This window comes from Myodes glareolus, chromosome 5 (genome assembly GCF_982192425.1).
Source record: "Myodes glareolus chromosome 5, mMyoGla1.1, whole genome shotgun sequence".
NCBI lineage: Eukaryota > Metazoa > Chordata > Mammalia > Rodentia > Cricetidae > Myodes > Myodes glareolus.
In genome coordinates this window covers 72,353,078-72,369,136 of record NC_142030.1, presented here as the reverse complement: position 1 = coordinate 72,369,136, position 16,059 = coordinate 72,353,078, and the positions used below count along the sequence as shown (strand labels likewise).

The 16,059-nt window shown below is 45.6% G+C and overlaps 1 protein-coding gene across 2 annotated transcripts in view; it reads right to left on the bottom strand.

Annotated features, from left to right (window-relative positions):
- Positions 1–1,464: 1,464 nt before the first annotated feature.
- C5H1orf21 (chromosome 5 C1orf21 homolog) overlaps positions 1,465–16,059 on the bottom strand; it is a 197,853-nt gene continuing 183,258 nt past the window's right edge. For both annotated transcript variants that reach the window (XM_048431064.3, XM_087906430.1), the window contains exon 6: positions 1,465–3,991. In XM_048431064.3, coding sequence (XP_048287021.1) covers positions 3,953–3,991 — 39 coding nt within the window. In that variant the 3' untranslated portion in view covers positions 1,465–3,952. The remainder of the gene's footprint in view (positions 3,992–16,059) is intronic.

Sequence of the window (16,059 nt, the reverse complement as noted above, 5' to 3'; positions counted from 1 at the left end):
CACTGGGGTCTGCCAATCCACCCATGACATCCTGAAGGCCCTCTTCCAACCATCTTTTCATTATGCCTTTAAAACACATATTCCCTACCCACTGACCACGTCTTGTTCTTCTACTGAAGTTTTAAGCCACGTAACAAAGAGATCAACTTCTAAAAAGGGGTAATGATTCACAGCTCAGAGACAGCTTTCTGGTGGAAAAAGCAAGGAAGTCAGAGCTTGTGTAAAATTACAGAGAGCAATGTGATGCCGCCCCCATCTCTTGCTTTTGAGAGAAGCCTATGGGAGAGGATTTCGGTATCCATTGTTATAGCTTTCATAATGAAAATATCTGGAATTTAAAGTCTAGACTCTGTATTTTCCAGGATTCAGAAAGTGATATTTCCTCTTACTGCAAAACAAGCATGTTTAATGAAGTGTCTTTTCTTGGGACCAGCAGAGATAGAGCAACTTCTAAATTCTCACCCAGCATCTAAACAGGACTTATCACTCTGCCAACCTGCACTGTAGGTGAGTGAGGTAATACTCAGGAGAGGTATACTCTGCTTTAGCAGGGCTATAGGACCACTCCTGCTGGAACAGAAGAAGATAGTGATGAGGGTGGGCGGAGGACGAAGTTGTAACTCAGTGTCCGAGGCCATTCACCTGGGAGCGAGGGGTGAGGCTTACCACCCCGGGCTGCCATCTCTCCAGCACGGCCACTTAATGCTTGGGTAAACCCATGGCACAGAGAACCTTTATGCCTCACAGTGGAGGAACAGCCAGGCGCCAGGGGGCTGGGAACTAAGGCTATTCCTGGGCCATGCGTTTCTTACTTGAGTCACCCTGGGCCCAGCAGACAGGAGAGCCCGGCCACTGTGTGGCTCTTTCTGGGGGCTGACCTACTTTCCTCATTTCTGGACTTTGTCCCTTCTTTGTTCCTAAATAGACCATAATGTCACTCTATGCTCCCACTTAAGCCTGAGGCTAGGAGGTCTCGTGGAGGTAAAAGCGTCTTTTGAGTCTGTCTGCCAGCAAGAAACACGTATTCAATTATGAGAGCGGTACTCTGTGATCCTGAATCTCTGCCAAGCCAAAGAAAGCTGCGCACACACACGGCTGAGCCTTTACAACCCTACGGCTTGGAGGACACGAGGCGTGTGTGGCCCAGCTGCAAATCTCGTCAGCAGACCCGCTCCACCCCTGGCCACTAGAACAACTGCCCGAGCACACAGCCCCTCCAAAAGCTCTTCACAACAGCTTCCTGTCCGTTTTCAACACTTTTCCTCCTGCGTCCACCAGGCCAATTCCTTCCCTTCCTCCCCTCCTTCCATCTCCCATGTCCTACAGACATGACAACTAACAAGATGTACCAGCAGATATCCTGGGTAATTCTTCCCTTTATGTCCTGATGGGGGGCGGGTGCAAGTGGATATTTTCAACGGAGATCCTTCCAGAAGGTATAGAAAAATAAAGTACAAACACAAATCACTTGACAATTTTATGATTCAAACCAACAAATGGAAAACAGACAGTTTGGAGTGTTGCTAACATAGTCAAGCCATTTCATGCCAACCCGCTCAACCATCCCCTTTCTTGGACCTATTTCTAGAGGTACCAAATGTGTCTGAAGATGAAATCACTTCTGTACAGCGAGGAGGCATCCAGCGTGAAACACGGGAGACACAACTGTGAAAACCGCGGCTTCCTGAACAGCACTTAGGGTTTTATTAACACTCGAAAGTCAGGTTCCCAAGAGACATGGGTAACATCCAAAAATGCTAAACGTGACTGAGGCAAAGGACACAGGTGTTTCATCTCCGGGTCGAGGGTGTTGACTTTCTGGGAAGACACTGTCTTAGACACCGAGCAGAGGAGTCACGTGGAAGACGCTAACACTCGTCTCGTTCTTGCGCAGTAAGAACATGAGAATCCGGAAAAGGCCGTCCACAGAACAGCGAACAAAGTCTCCAGTGAACAAGCTGAGGTGGGGTTTAGCAGTTCATTTACAGTTGAGGAAAACTATTTTCGTCCTTTGGCCAAAACCATACAAAGGGAGGGAACTTAAAACCCTAGACTACTGGACTCTCCCTGCATTTTTCTGCTTGAAGCTGGATAAAAAAGCCTTAGCTTCTGGCTGCAACTCTATTTATGTAACAACCACAGCTGCTCCCCAAAATAGCCGCTGCTGGCTGCAAGAATTACGGGATTTTGTTGCTTACACTCGAGTCTTACACTCGGCTGCATTTTCTCTCCCTCACTTTTGTTGCCCTGGGTCTAACAGGAGATCTTGACATTTTGTGGACAGATTTAAAAGTCAAGGCTCATTTTGGCAAGAACCAATTTAGCTCCCTAGTCTATTCTGTGGCGGACACCTTTTGACAGCTGGGAACATTTCAACTGTCCCTCTGGTAACTATTCCACCTTCCAAAGGTGGCAGTGTGGCTGAGAGTGAGGCCCTCACAACCCTCAAAGTGAAAAACACAGTACTCCTGTGTGTGTGTGTGTGTGTGTGTGCGTGTGCGTGCAGGATAAACCCAACCCTGGACTGCTGGCATGTTGGCACGGCATTGAATAGGGTGCCCTCCCCTGAAAGTAACAAAGAGAATCCTCATCAAAGCTATCAAACATGATAAAAAAATACAAAAGTTATTTTCTCCTTTTGATTGCTATTTACTTGTGACAATATTTGTTAAAAATATTACTTCTGTCTTTGAGAAGAGACCATTCTCTTCATATAGTATGGAAAAATAAACTCTACTGAACACGCAGTCAACACTCCCCACCACCAAGGACTTTCGGCTTCCACATCTCCAAATGGCATTACCGAGTGACTGTCCTGTTTTCTTGTAGGCGGACACCTTTCACCCACACTACTGGTGCTGGAAACACAATGGAAGGACGTGGCAAGGCTCACATAGCATTTTGAAGGCGGAGACTTAGAAAACAGTGAGCTTTAATACCTAATAAAACCAAAAGTCACAGTGGTTCCAGCCCTCCTAAGAAGTCACAGGGTTGTCCCCTCATCTCTTCTGACCACTCATAGCCCTTCCAGACCAGGGTAGATATCAACAGAAGGTGGGGAGCGTTTAGGCCACCCATCAGTGTCACTATGAGGGAACACTTAACTTCCACACTTAGGATCATCTTAAAATGCTGGACTGGATGAATGGGAGAAGACAAGGATACATAAAAACAGTAAAATGTTTATTTCTTAGAAAAAAAAAACGTGAGGAGGAGGAGGGATTCAAAATGATTGTGGTCACACTTCCATTTGCATCTGAGCAAAGCCAACGCTACAAGCTTGTTCCTGCACTAAGAGTCCTGGTAAGTGGCTTGGCCTGCTGCTCACTCTGGTGTCACTTCCAGGAGTCAAGTCACAGCATGCGCTTAACCAATTGTGGCTCTTCAACTTTTGAGCAGTGAAACAAGGCTCACCATGGCCACCATCCCATCTCCAAAGACCCACATTAACCAGTGAGAAGCAAAGCTCAGGCCATCTCTGGACCACTTGGAAGAGATGGATAAGGAGGAAAGGGGGGAAGAGAAGCTTGACTTCAAAGCAGAACCAGGCTAGAACTGAAGTCTGTACCAGAGTTCATCACTACATCCTATAGAAAATAGGCCGGAGAGCATCAGAAAACCAATAGTATCTTTAAGGTGAACTGCAGAGCTGTGCTGCATACTTGGACACGAGAGAAGTGAAAAGTTGCAACAAGTTTTAACTAGCAGCAACAAAGAAAGTTCCAGAACAGTTTTTTAGTTTTTTTTTTTTTGTATGTGTATGTTTGTGTTTAGCAATATTCCTTTGCAGGTTCATTAAGAAACACTGTAATTTAATGGGGCATACGATATGGAACGGTCTTCGTTGGCTAGAGTGCTGTTCAGTGAAGAGAACCGACCTTTGCAAAGGTTTCAACTGGGGTGGAACCTATTTACACAGTAGTAGCTCCTGGTCCGAGTGGGCGAGCCGATGCTATGTGACATCTTCTTCTTCAGAACAGTAATCCCGACCCTGGCAGGAGAAAAGAAAAAGGACACGTGAATCAAAGACTTCAACCAGGGCCTGAAACAGTGACTGCTGGACCGTTTTCGTCCAGCTTCAGTCGGCTTTGTAACGGAATCCCGTCTTCATGGGTGGTTTGACCTCTGGGTGCAGAACGATAACGATGCACCACAAACCCGCGCTCGCTGACTTTTAAGGTCTGCTTATCTCAAGGCGTGATACACCAAGCCCAGAATAAGCTCTTTTAAAATGCTGGCCAGGATTTATGTCAACTTACATGACAGGTGCACAAGAAACGTGGCTTACACGAAGAAGTTAAGGAGAGGAAGCAGCTAGGAGTCAGAAGACTCAACAGTCACTTTTCGCTGCTCACATTCTACAGCTCCAGCCCCACTCTTAGTACTTAAAAATGCCAGAGGAGAAGGAAGTGTAATCAAAGGATGCCCAAGTTTTAATTCACTCTAAGACGGTTTAAGGGAACAGCAAACACGGATTTTTGTGGACATGTGTGACAGATCTGGGGCTGCACCTGGTCCTCATGAATGACTCCAAGGACAAGAGGCTTTTGATGTGCCCGCCAGCAAGCAGGTTCTGGCAGGCTTATGGACAGTGGGGAACGGCTGCTTCTGAGCATCTTTTATCCCTCGCGCTACTGAGACACAGCTGGGACCAGGATTGAGGCTCCGTAACTGACCTGGCTGGGTGGCCTTGATCAACGTACGTAGCTCTTAGAGGGCAAGTCTCCAGAGAGGCACAGGACAGAAACGCTTTCCTTCCTTGTCCCAATGTCACAGGTCAGGCTCTTGTGAAGGCCAAGCTGAATTATTTTGTTTGTGCCCTTCACTGATTTTTCTTTTCAAATACAAACTAGATGCTCTGCATTTGGGGACAAGTGCTCCTTTAAAAACAGAAATTTTGGCCCTATGACAGGAACTTTCAACAATTTAACCACAAGTCGTGAATGACAACGGATGCTCCCATAGTTTATCTTACTGAGATAAGCAAGCCATTTATCCCACACTGTTTTATTTTATTTTATTTTTTTTGGTTAACTGTTTTATGGTACATATATTTCAGGCAAGTTCAACTTAGAAATCTCATTTTTGTAGTTGATATGCATTAAGTATTGGTAGCAAACAATTCTTTGTTTACTGTGTATATACTCCTTTGAGTATTTTTACTATTTTAAGTCATATTATATTAAAAATACAGTGTTTTTGGTTATTGAAGGTACTTTTCTAATCCCTTAGCCCATCGCTACTTCCAGTATATTCAGTAAACTTGTTTTCTTTCAAACAAACCCAGAATTTTCTAAGTCAGTGCAATGCTTTCTTTTGTTTGTCTATTTTTTTTTGTTCATTTTTCAAGAAAAGGTTTCTCTGTGTAGCTTTGGAGCCTGTCCTGGAACTCGCTCTGTAGACCAGGCTGGCCTCGAACTCACAGAGGTCTGCCTGCCTCTGTCTCCTGAGTGCTGGGATTAAAGGCATGTACCACCACAGCCTGGCTGGAATGCATTGTTAAAAGCACCAATGCTTACATTTTTTTTAATGCAGCCTTTCCTCTGATATATAACACGCTTGCATATTTCTCTGTTATATTATATATCTGCACATTGGGAATATTTCACATTTCCCTAATGCTTAGGTGTCACTATAACGAATTATTACACACATCTGGATGCTAATCCCAGCTGTATTTCTTACTAATTTTGGTACCTTGTTCAAGTTACCTCTTTGAGTCTCAGTTTTCTTATGGGTGAAATAAAAGCAATGACAGTTAACTGGCATGACTGCTCACAGTTAGTATTAATAGTGTCTAAACGGCAACTGGTAAATGAATTTATTCATGGTGTGCACATACATGTATCCAAGTGTGTTCCACATACAAACACAAAACAAACAAGCAAACACACACACACATGCACTGTCATGCAATGAAGCCCTGGGATCTGCAGAAGGAAGAATGGTCACCCAATCCTTGCCAAACAGCCCCAGACTGCTTGTTCTGTCAGAATGAGTTACTTGCTAGCCTGATTCAGTTTCTTCCACCATCAGAGCACAGCCCAGTGTGCCCTGCAGAATGGAAGTCCAATGTCCACTGAGGTTTGATTCCCTGGTGGCATCAAACCTCTAGTGGACAGAGAAAATGGGTAACCAGTGCTCCCGGGAAGAGCATGCAAGTAGTAGTCACCCCCATGACAGCCTTCACGGTGACACGGCTCAGGATGACACCATCTCTAGCTTTGATCTGGACCAGGCAAGAGTCACTCTCTCAGACATCAGTTGGGGAGTTATAAAGGAGATTCCCCGCCCCCACCCCTACAAGGTTCTTGACCATTGGGAGTTTATTTTCTAGCATGGGAAACAGGATACAGCATCTAGCATCACGAGGCTACAAGCATCAAGTGATGCTCTCTGTGTGGCTTTAACTTGGGAGGCTCAGACTGGACTTGCAGATGGATGCTGGGTAAGCAGCTGGGCAGGATAGGCTGGGGTCTGAGTTTTCATGGAGATTTTATTAGCATAGCAAAGTGTGCCTGGGTAGAACGACAGGCTTTGGTTTCTTGGGCATAGTCACTTTCTCTGTCCAGTAGGGCTGTGATCAGGGTTATGTGCAGAAGAAGATCCATTCTGTCAGATAGTCAATAAATGCTAGCTGCTGCCACTTCTGTTGCCATTGTCATCATAAACATTGGCTTGTTCAGGCTCCTGGCAGGAATGAAAAGCCTCATTTGTGAGTGAGGACAGGGGTCATAAGGCGAGATCTGACAGGAGCCAGAGAGCATCCCTCTGTCCTTAGCAGTGTGTCCCAGGCAGATCTGAATCCCAGTCGGGTACATGAAGACAAGTTCTATGGCTAAAACTAAAGTCCCTTCCCATCTGACGTCAAAGTAAAGCCTCACATGTAAGGAAGCAAACACACACACACACACACACACACACACACACACACACACCAGCTACAAGATTATAAGACTAAAGGATCCAGGGCTAGAGAGGTGGCTCAGCAATTAAGAGCATTTATTGATTTTGTAGAGGACCTGAGTTCAATTCCCTGCATTCACATGGCAGTTCACAACTACCTGTAACTTCAGCTCTAGGGGATCTGACATTCTTCTGGCCTCCCAAAGCAGTACAGGCACACGCACGCACATGCACGCACATGCACGCGCGCGCACGCGCACACACACTAAATAGACATACATTAAAAACAAAACAATAAAGCCTGCAGGACCGTTTCCGAGGCTGCAGGTTTACTACCAGCACACAAAGACCCTCCATCACACCGCTTGACAAAGCTGAATAAACCCTCCGTCTAAGCCAGACCCCAAAACTTTCATTTCCCAAGAATTTGTTCCCCTAAATTTTTCTAGTTAGCACGAGAGGAGGAAAAACCCACACCAGCTGCTGTGCAGACATCATTTCATTTATTATTCATATCAGCCCTGCCGGATAGGAGTGGAGCAAACCTCAGCGAAGCCCAAGATCCCCGAGCTAATCTCCACCTCTCCTGGGCCCTCTTCTCCTCTGCTTCATTTTTCTTATCACCTGACAGCAGCTCAAAGGACAAAACACTTTGGGAACAAAGATTTCTGAGATCAGAACATACCACAGCTAAGAGGTGTCACATGGCATCCAGTCCAAAGCGACCCAGAATCCTGCTGGGAGGGATCCAACCCCAAGACCCCCTGAGAGCCCGTACTGGCACACTGTCCTACTGGACATGCCAGGGAACCAGTTTCTGCTGAATAGGACTTATGTCTCATTTCAATTGTTAAAGAACTTTTAAAAACAGAATCACCAAACTTTCAGCTGTCAGGGAGGCAGGGGTAACTGGGTACAGATTCAATGACAGGAAAAGCTGGGTCTGGCAGCACAGACCTGTCACTTTTGGTTGGCATTAGGGAGGCTGAGGCAGGAGGTTTACAAGACCAGCCTGGGCATGTTAACAAAATCCTGCACCCAAACAAACAGCAACAAAGAGGAGGTACAGCTTAGCAATAACGCGTCTACCTAGCATGTGCACCCAAAAACAAAACAAATGGCAAAAAGGTAGAACAGTACAGCCACGTCCTGCCTTCCTGTCGCCCCCAGAGCAGATATGCTCTTAGCCTCTGGACCCTGGGGATGTCTCTGCCATCCGATGGCAACCTTCGCTCCATTTCCTGAGTCTAACCTGCTTCTATATATCTCGAGTCTCCTTTGATTCCAAATCAATTTCCTCATCTTCCTCTTTCTCTTCTTCCTTCCTCCTCCTCTTCCCTCCCTTCCTCTTCTCTTCTTCTCCTCACCCCCTTTTAAAGACACGTCCAACACAAGCTAACGCCAAGAACCCCAGAGCCCAAATACAGCATGTCACATCCCATAAATACAGCTTAAGCTGCATGGAAATTACGTAACTGATAGTGTATTAAATCTTAAAAATTTATCAGAGCATAACATTGAACTTTTGTTAATTTGAGGACATGTTAAACAGTTAGATATCTATTGTGTTTGTGTGTGTGCATGTGTATCTATGTATGTGTGTGTATTTAAACATGTTAAAAACAAACTTTTCAGTGTAGGAGTTAAAACATAAAGAAAAATACACAAGCAACTTCAAGCAGAGGAGATAGCTCAGTTTGTAAAGCTCCCGTCTTGAAAGCAGGAGGACATAGATTCAACCCCCAGAATCCATGTAAAAGCTAGGGCTGCAGACATGGCTCAGAGGCTAATGTTCTTGCTGCATAAAAGCGAGGACTGGAGTTTGGATCCAGAATTCATGTTAGAAGCTGGGAAGGAATGATGAGCACCTGTGACCCCAGCATTCAGGAGACAGGCATGGGGCCTCTGAAGCAAGCATGTTGGCCAGATTAGCCAACTTGGCAAGCTCCAGATTCAGAGACACTCTGTCTCAATAAACAAAGAAGAAAATGACCAAGAAAGACAATGAAGTCAGCCTCAAGCCTCCACATGTGTCTGCACAAACGTGACCTGCCCCATGCACGCGCAGCTGGGCATGGTGGGGTGCCTTGTAACGCCAGTGCTGTGGAGGTGGAGACAGGGGACTCCTGGAATTGGCTGGCCAGCCAGTCTAGCCGAACTAGTGAGATCCAGAGAGAGGCTGCCGCAAAGGAAGTCAATGGCATTCCCAGGAGGACATTCGGGGTTGTCTTTTGGTGCGGGCACACACGCATCCCCCCCACATACCCCTTTGTATCTGCACACACCTATACTCACACATTAAAAAGGGGAAACTTCACACTAGCAAAAACAGCCAAAGGATTTACTATGCGAGCTGTGAGAAAAATTCATACAAAATTTTTTAAAAAATGAAGACCCGAGAGGATCCTAATGTGAGGTCAAGGACAGAGCGTGCAGACTCAACCAAGCACAAGACAAGCAAAATGCAAACAAAGAGAAAATTAATCCCCTTCAGGAATAAAAAAAAATAAATAAAAATAACTATAAGCAAAATACTTGTGGCAGTCAGTTCTTGAGGGTGTACAGGGCACGCAGCTTTCATCACTGTTAGCTGTGAATAGCAAGTGTGGCTGCTTCTAAAGTGGCCGCTAATTTCTATTGGGCCAGGTGAAGATCTGGATCCCCTGTCATAGCAATCAGAGAAATAAAACCCAAAGATACATGATTAGAGGGGGAACAGAGACTGCCTATAAGCAAGCAGGAAAGCCATCCATCCTGCAATAGAAGTGTTTGAAAACTGGAGTGTGCGGATGGCTCTGCATTGGGCAAACTTCCTGAGAACCATCGGCCCGTGCACGTGAAATCAGCTTGCTTTATGGTGCATAAATTATACCTTGATGAAGCTGTCAAGTTTATAATTACAAGTATTTATCTTGTAGCATTTTTTAAAAAAAAGGTGTGGGGGAAAATATTCAAAAACAGGTATTAAGATATGTTCCTATAGCTGGGTTGTGGTGGCACACGCCATTAATTCCAGCGCTCGGGAGGCAGAGGCAGGCAGATCTCTGTGAGTTCGAGGCCAGTCTGGTCTGCAGAGTGAGTTCCAGGACAGCCTGGGCTATACAATGAAAGCTAATCTTGAAAAACCAAATATATATTCACATACTGCCTACCACTAGACAGACAGACAACTCCAGCAATGTCCTGCCTTCTCTGTGCCCAGACAGCCATTTACTGCCATACCCTCACTACTCCCTTCCCCCATACTTCTGCAACAGTCACCCTGTCCCCAGATGCTCCAAAAAGAACCTTCTCTTACTCTCTCTGTGGTTCTTTACCTCAACAGGTGTACAGGGATTTTGTCCACAGTGTTGGCCTCCCTTACTCGAGGGGACAATGTTTCTCATTCACCTCCGTCCTTTGGTGTTTAATGGAATCCTGTGCGTCTCCCATCACATTACTTGTGAACACGCCTCCTTGAGAGGAGGCCTGGGAGCGCCAGTAATCCGAAACTGCCCTGGCGTTCTAATAGGAGAAGGAAGCTGTCAACATATTTTGGACCCCACTGGAGGAAGCCCCATCCCTTTAACAATGCAACTGCATCATCTGTAGCTACAGTAGTAATACAGGTCAGACTGGTTTGTGCCACTAGAACGGTAGGGAAATGAAGAAAAGGCCGGGGTGAGGAAGAAGGGGTGAGAAGTTGATACTAGAATCCCACTGCTCACTAGTCACCGTTTTTATTTATTTATGTAATTTCTAGGTGAAGCGTATGTGGAATCATGCGCAGTCGGTTTGTCTTCTTTATCAGTCCTGGGGCTGAACCTACAGCTTCATGCATGCTACGTGTTCAGCCCCAGCCGCACGCTCAGGTTTGAATGACTGTTACCCTTGCGTAACAGCCTCTGACTGGGCCCTGTAGAGCTTTACAGCGACAAGAGGAGCAAGGAGCATTTTGATTGATACAGTGTGGTTGCCCCTTCTGAATTTCTGTACATAAACTCACTGGGAGTTTCCCTTCCCTGCGCGCTTGTTCACAAGCTGTTCCTTCTAGGAATGACCATCCGGAGGCAATGGCTTCCAAGTCTCTGTGGAATGTGGACATTCAGCCTTGAACCAGGAGCACAGGGCAGGAGAACCACGCTTGACAGCTTCAGAATCTAAGAGCCACCAGCCAGAATGCAGAGCAAACGATGGGTAGGGGGCTGGGAATGAAGAGCAGCCTCCAGGCTTGGGGTCTTACAGCTCCCGGCAGGGTTGTGGACTGGAAGCAGACGCCTTCCTCAGGGCTGGAAATGTCAGAGCCACTTGAGCCACAAGGCCACTTCCAGCTCCGTGTTTTTGTTTACAGCCCAGTGACGGCTTACAACAACAGTTTTAAACGCGGAAGAAATGCTGAAGAAAACAGAAAATAATTAGCTGCCCTGCTAGAGTCTCCTCCCCCCGCTTATTTCATTAGAGAAATCAATGGAGGCATTAATAGCTGTCTCTGTCTCTAATGAGCTTTCTTCTAATTAGACTTACACATTATTAATCCAGTTGGGAAAAGGCCTGGCTGGAGGGGAGCAGCAGAGCGGGACAGCCTCCAACCGGCACTCTGGCCACGTTCGGAGGGGTCACCATGGTAACATAAGCAGTGACCACTCTGGTGTGTAGGACTTCTCATCTTCAGGACAGAACACATAGCAACTACCTATCCTCCGCCCCCTCCCCCATTCACTGTATCCACACCACATCCCACCAGCAACAGGGACCATTCAGAAGCTTTAAAGCACCCACGTCCCAAGCTTTGTCTCACACTGGTACACAAAACGCTTCAGTGATGCCCTTCCCCACAGGGAGCAGTGACGAGAAAGCGGGGTAAGAACCTGGGATGTCTTCCTTCTCCAGGCCATCTCGAACCCATGTTCCTTTAGAAGGATCAGCTAGAAGATGTTTGAGGTTCCGTTCCATCCGGCCACTGATACAACTTAAACACGTGCAACCAAGTTCCCAGAAAATAACCGTGAGGCCAGGCATGGTGGTGCCAATTATCCTAGCACTCAGGAGGTAGAGGCAGGAGGATGATGAGTTTGAGGCAAGTCTGGGTTACATCGTGTGGCACTGTTTCAAAACAACATCAACCACAACCCTCCCCCCCCAAAAAAAACTACCTGTGGCTACCAAAATTGAATTTCATGTAATTTGCCAAATACTACAAAATCCCTTCATCACGTGAGGACTGTTCTCGCCTTGTGGCCAGACGCGGCCTGGTTGCTGCAGTCTGTTCCAGTCCCAGAGAGAGCACCAGCAATCCACCCCCACCCTGAGGAGTCAATGCTGCGCTGCTCAAGGATCCTGCTCTTTCCCTAAGGACCAGGTACCGGAGCTGACTTCTGCCCCGAGAGCTTTAGCGTTTCTTCGGGGGTGAGCCGAATTCTGGAAGACGACGGCTTACAAAACATTGTTCACAATCCACTAACAAGAAAATGGTAGCAATCAAAATTAGATTTAACAATTCATCTACAATCTTATCTCCCTGTTAAATCCGAATTTTCAGGTCCCAGCTGCTTCTCTGTCCACCCACACGTCATTCTCCTGCAGTTTCTATTCTCTGACAGGCAAACTTTTCATTTCATCCCCTTGCCCCACGGGACACTATTTTTCCTAAAATTTCCCTGCTGTGATTTTTTTTTTGTGTGTGTGTATGATGATAAACAGATGTGCCATAAGTTTTTTGTGGAAGATTTCCAAGCTACCTGGACGGACTTAATTCTAAGAGAGTCTTATCGTCTTGTCAGGGAGTTTCTCAGCCCAAGCCAGGAGCTCTACTATTAGCTACTGGGTGCATGGGGGCTTTGTTGTCTCCTGGGGTTTGTTTCCTTCTGTTCAGCTGACAAATTTATATCTGAATTTATTCGCCTCATGACAGAGATGCGATTCCACATTCTCTAGTGCTTTTGTAACTGGAAGTGACTAAGTTTGCCCTAGAATGTATAGTGAGGATGGGTGTTTGGGAAGGTGAGTGACATCCCTGGTTTCCTCCCAGCTGCCACCAGCAAGAGATGATTAGCTTGTTGCTGGCTCAAAGATGTCTTCTCCCCACTTCACCCCAAAGCCACTAAGCTCTTTAGACGGTGACTGGCCTAGCTAGTCACAGCGGAGAAGTGGAGGAGGTTGTTTACCACTCTTACTGCTCCACAGACTAGGCCCAAGGATGGCCAATTTTAACACGGAAAGTTTCCCTTCCTCCCCACATGGGCTGTGTCACTGCTGGTTGCATTAGGAGGCTCGCCTTCCCTTCCTTTCTCTTGCTTTCCGAACAGGAAGTACAGGGGACGGCTTAAGAACTCCAGAAGGTAGAACACTTCCAAGCAGGAAGTAGAGAGGTCTCTTGAGTTCTGGGTTAGGAGAATACTTCCACATGGCTTCTTTCTTCCAGAGTATGCCGAAGGCGGCCAATATGGCCAGACTCTAGAATGGAACTGAGCAGGGCCCACTGCATTTCACTGTGTGTCTGTAGTTGACCCAACTTATTTCCTAAGAAGACACATGTTGGGGAGATAACAACCAGGTGGATTTTAGACAAAACATAAGAGGCTGAGCTGGCGGGATCAACTGTCTCCAATAGTGGAGACTATTTGGCTCAGTGGGTTATTAATGCCGATTAAATCTGACCAACTGGCCAACAAGAACAGCTTTTCATAGCGCCTAGGCAATTCACTTTTTTCTGTGACTATGATTACGGGAGGCCTTGGAAATGGTTTCAGCTGAAATCTAAAACAGGAATTGTTGGGGACTGCAGATCACCAGACCCTAAATTTTCTGTAAACAACCTGTTTTCCTCTGCTCTGAGCAGGAGACCCCTACGGCAGGGGAGTGATTTCTGGTGGTTGCAGCAGAAAGAACCTGAGAGCTGGGGCGTGGCCGGAGCCCTATATAAGCTGCCCCTGAGCACAATAAAGGGGGCATTCTTGTTTCAAGGATGACCCGTGTTCCCCGTGTCTCTGTCTCTGTGTGTCTGTGTCTGTCTGTGTTTCAATCTCCGGCCCCTTGCTGGCTCGCGAGGAACGAGGAATCTTAGTAGCACCGGTTGTACGCTATAGGTGAGGTACCGTAGTACACCTAGTACAGGTGTAGGACGCTACAAGGAATGTTTCAGGAGACCTAGTGCACGGCCCACTGCCCGGATGGTCATGCTCCGTGGAGATTCTGGACCTCTGCACACACTGGGAGCAGTTGAAGATGTGAGCAGGGCTGGTGACCACTGTGTATCTGCTTTTGGTCCACTTGACATCTTGCCATAAATGCATTCCTGCTTTCGGGGATTTCTATTGACTGAGAACTTGATGTTTCAGAGCAGTACCAAGCATGGAGTGAACACTGTGCAGCTACCACTGAGACACAAGAACTCCTTGTGTTTGGTACCATGCTTCTGTCTTTCACTCTCTCGCCTAGAACATGAGATCACAATGGCCAAGGAGTTGGTATTTACCTTCTCAGCTTTTTTCTCTTTCTGATGTTGAGACTCGAACTCAGGCAAAGGTATGTACTCGACCATTGATATACTCCTGCATCAAGCTTATTTTAGAGACTTTAATACTCCTATCATATTGATAATGTGTTATACTATATCAAATATACTGTTCTTTTATGTGTGCCTGAACATTTAAATACATAGCATATAAATACCTGTCACTTATAAATATTTCATGTAGAACGTACTATACTAAGGTGATGCAACATGCATTTATCATATGCCTGCCAATGCCTGACAGACAACTGGTATCTGTTATCTCTTTGTTGAATGCAAGTATAACTCTATCAAAGTATTTTTTTCAACACACTTTTTTGTATAATTACTCTATTCATTTAATAATATTACTTGAAGACTGTAACTGTGCCATCTATACATCTGCTTCATTTCTTTTAACTGTTGCATAACACCAGGGTATAGAAGGTTTAATTTGTTTCTTGGCTGCTGCACGTTCGGATGCTTCCAGCTTTTTAACTTTTCATTTTTGCTATTTAACACAGGCTGCTATGGTGGCCTTTATTGCATTATGTAAGAGAATTTCAAGGGTATACACCTAGTAATGTAAGAGTTTCTTAATAGTCTGAATTACACATATTTCATATTACATATGTGCATATTACATAATTTGACAACAAACCTTCTGATGTTTTAAATCTTACAAATGTATTCCAAACTAGTTCTGGGTCTGTGTCCGGGAAACACTCATCATTGATAAGGTGGATGCTGAATCAGGATGTCCCCTGCTCCTGTCTCTGCCATCACTCATTGGTACCCAGAGAGGAGGCAGCTGTGACTGCCCAGCTCCAAACTTCCAAAACTCAAGAATGAAACTTCAAGTGTAGAACATTTTGGTGCTCCTCTTGAAGATGTGTTTATACAGTAGAATCGAAGTAACTTAACCAGATGAAGAATGTGCTTCTTGTGATACCTGATGCACTGACTCTAGGTGTGGGTCACGCTGACCCAATTTGATAGAATAAATAAGGGTCCTTGAAATAACTTCATACGCATAGACCTATAACATTTTTTACCAACTAGTGTAGTTTTGAGCCTGGGAAATCAGAGCATTCAAGGACCCAAATATTTTCTAAGTGTAAACAAATAGCTGTTTGATAGGTAGGTAGGTGTCCAGAGAAACAAACTTGTTTCTTAAAATGGACTAATTTCAAATGCATATACTTATCTTGCTTAGAAATTTCCTCAACCCCCCCACCCCAAAAAACCAAACCAAACCAAACCAAACCAAAACAACCAAAACAAAACCATCATATTGAGTAATCCCAACCAAGAGAGTCAAGGTCTCAAAATCATGCAAGAGTATGAGGGATCTAGAAAGGTACTACAAGCAGAAGAATGAAGGGAAGTGAGAAAGAAAGGAGAAAGGGTTTGTACAGGAGGAATTTCCACTGCTTCCTAATCCTCCTGTATCAATTACTTTTCTATTGCTATGACAAAAATGCCATGATCAAAACCAACTCAGGGAACAGAGGGTTTATTCTGGCTTATGGTTAAAGTGGGGGAATAATCCATCACAGCAAGAAAGGCATGGCAACAGGTAGGTGCGAGAAGTTGGGTGATCACATTCTTATCCACACAGGAAGCAGAGAGACAGAACAGGAAGTGAAAGGAGGCTACAAACTCAATTTCAAATGGAACTC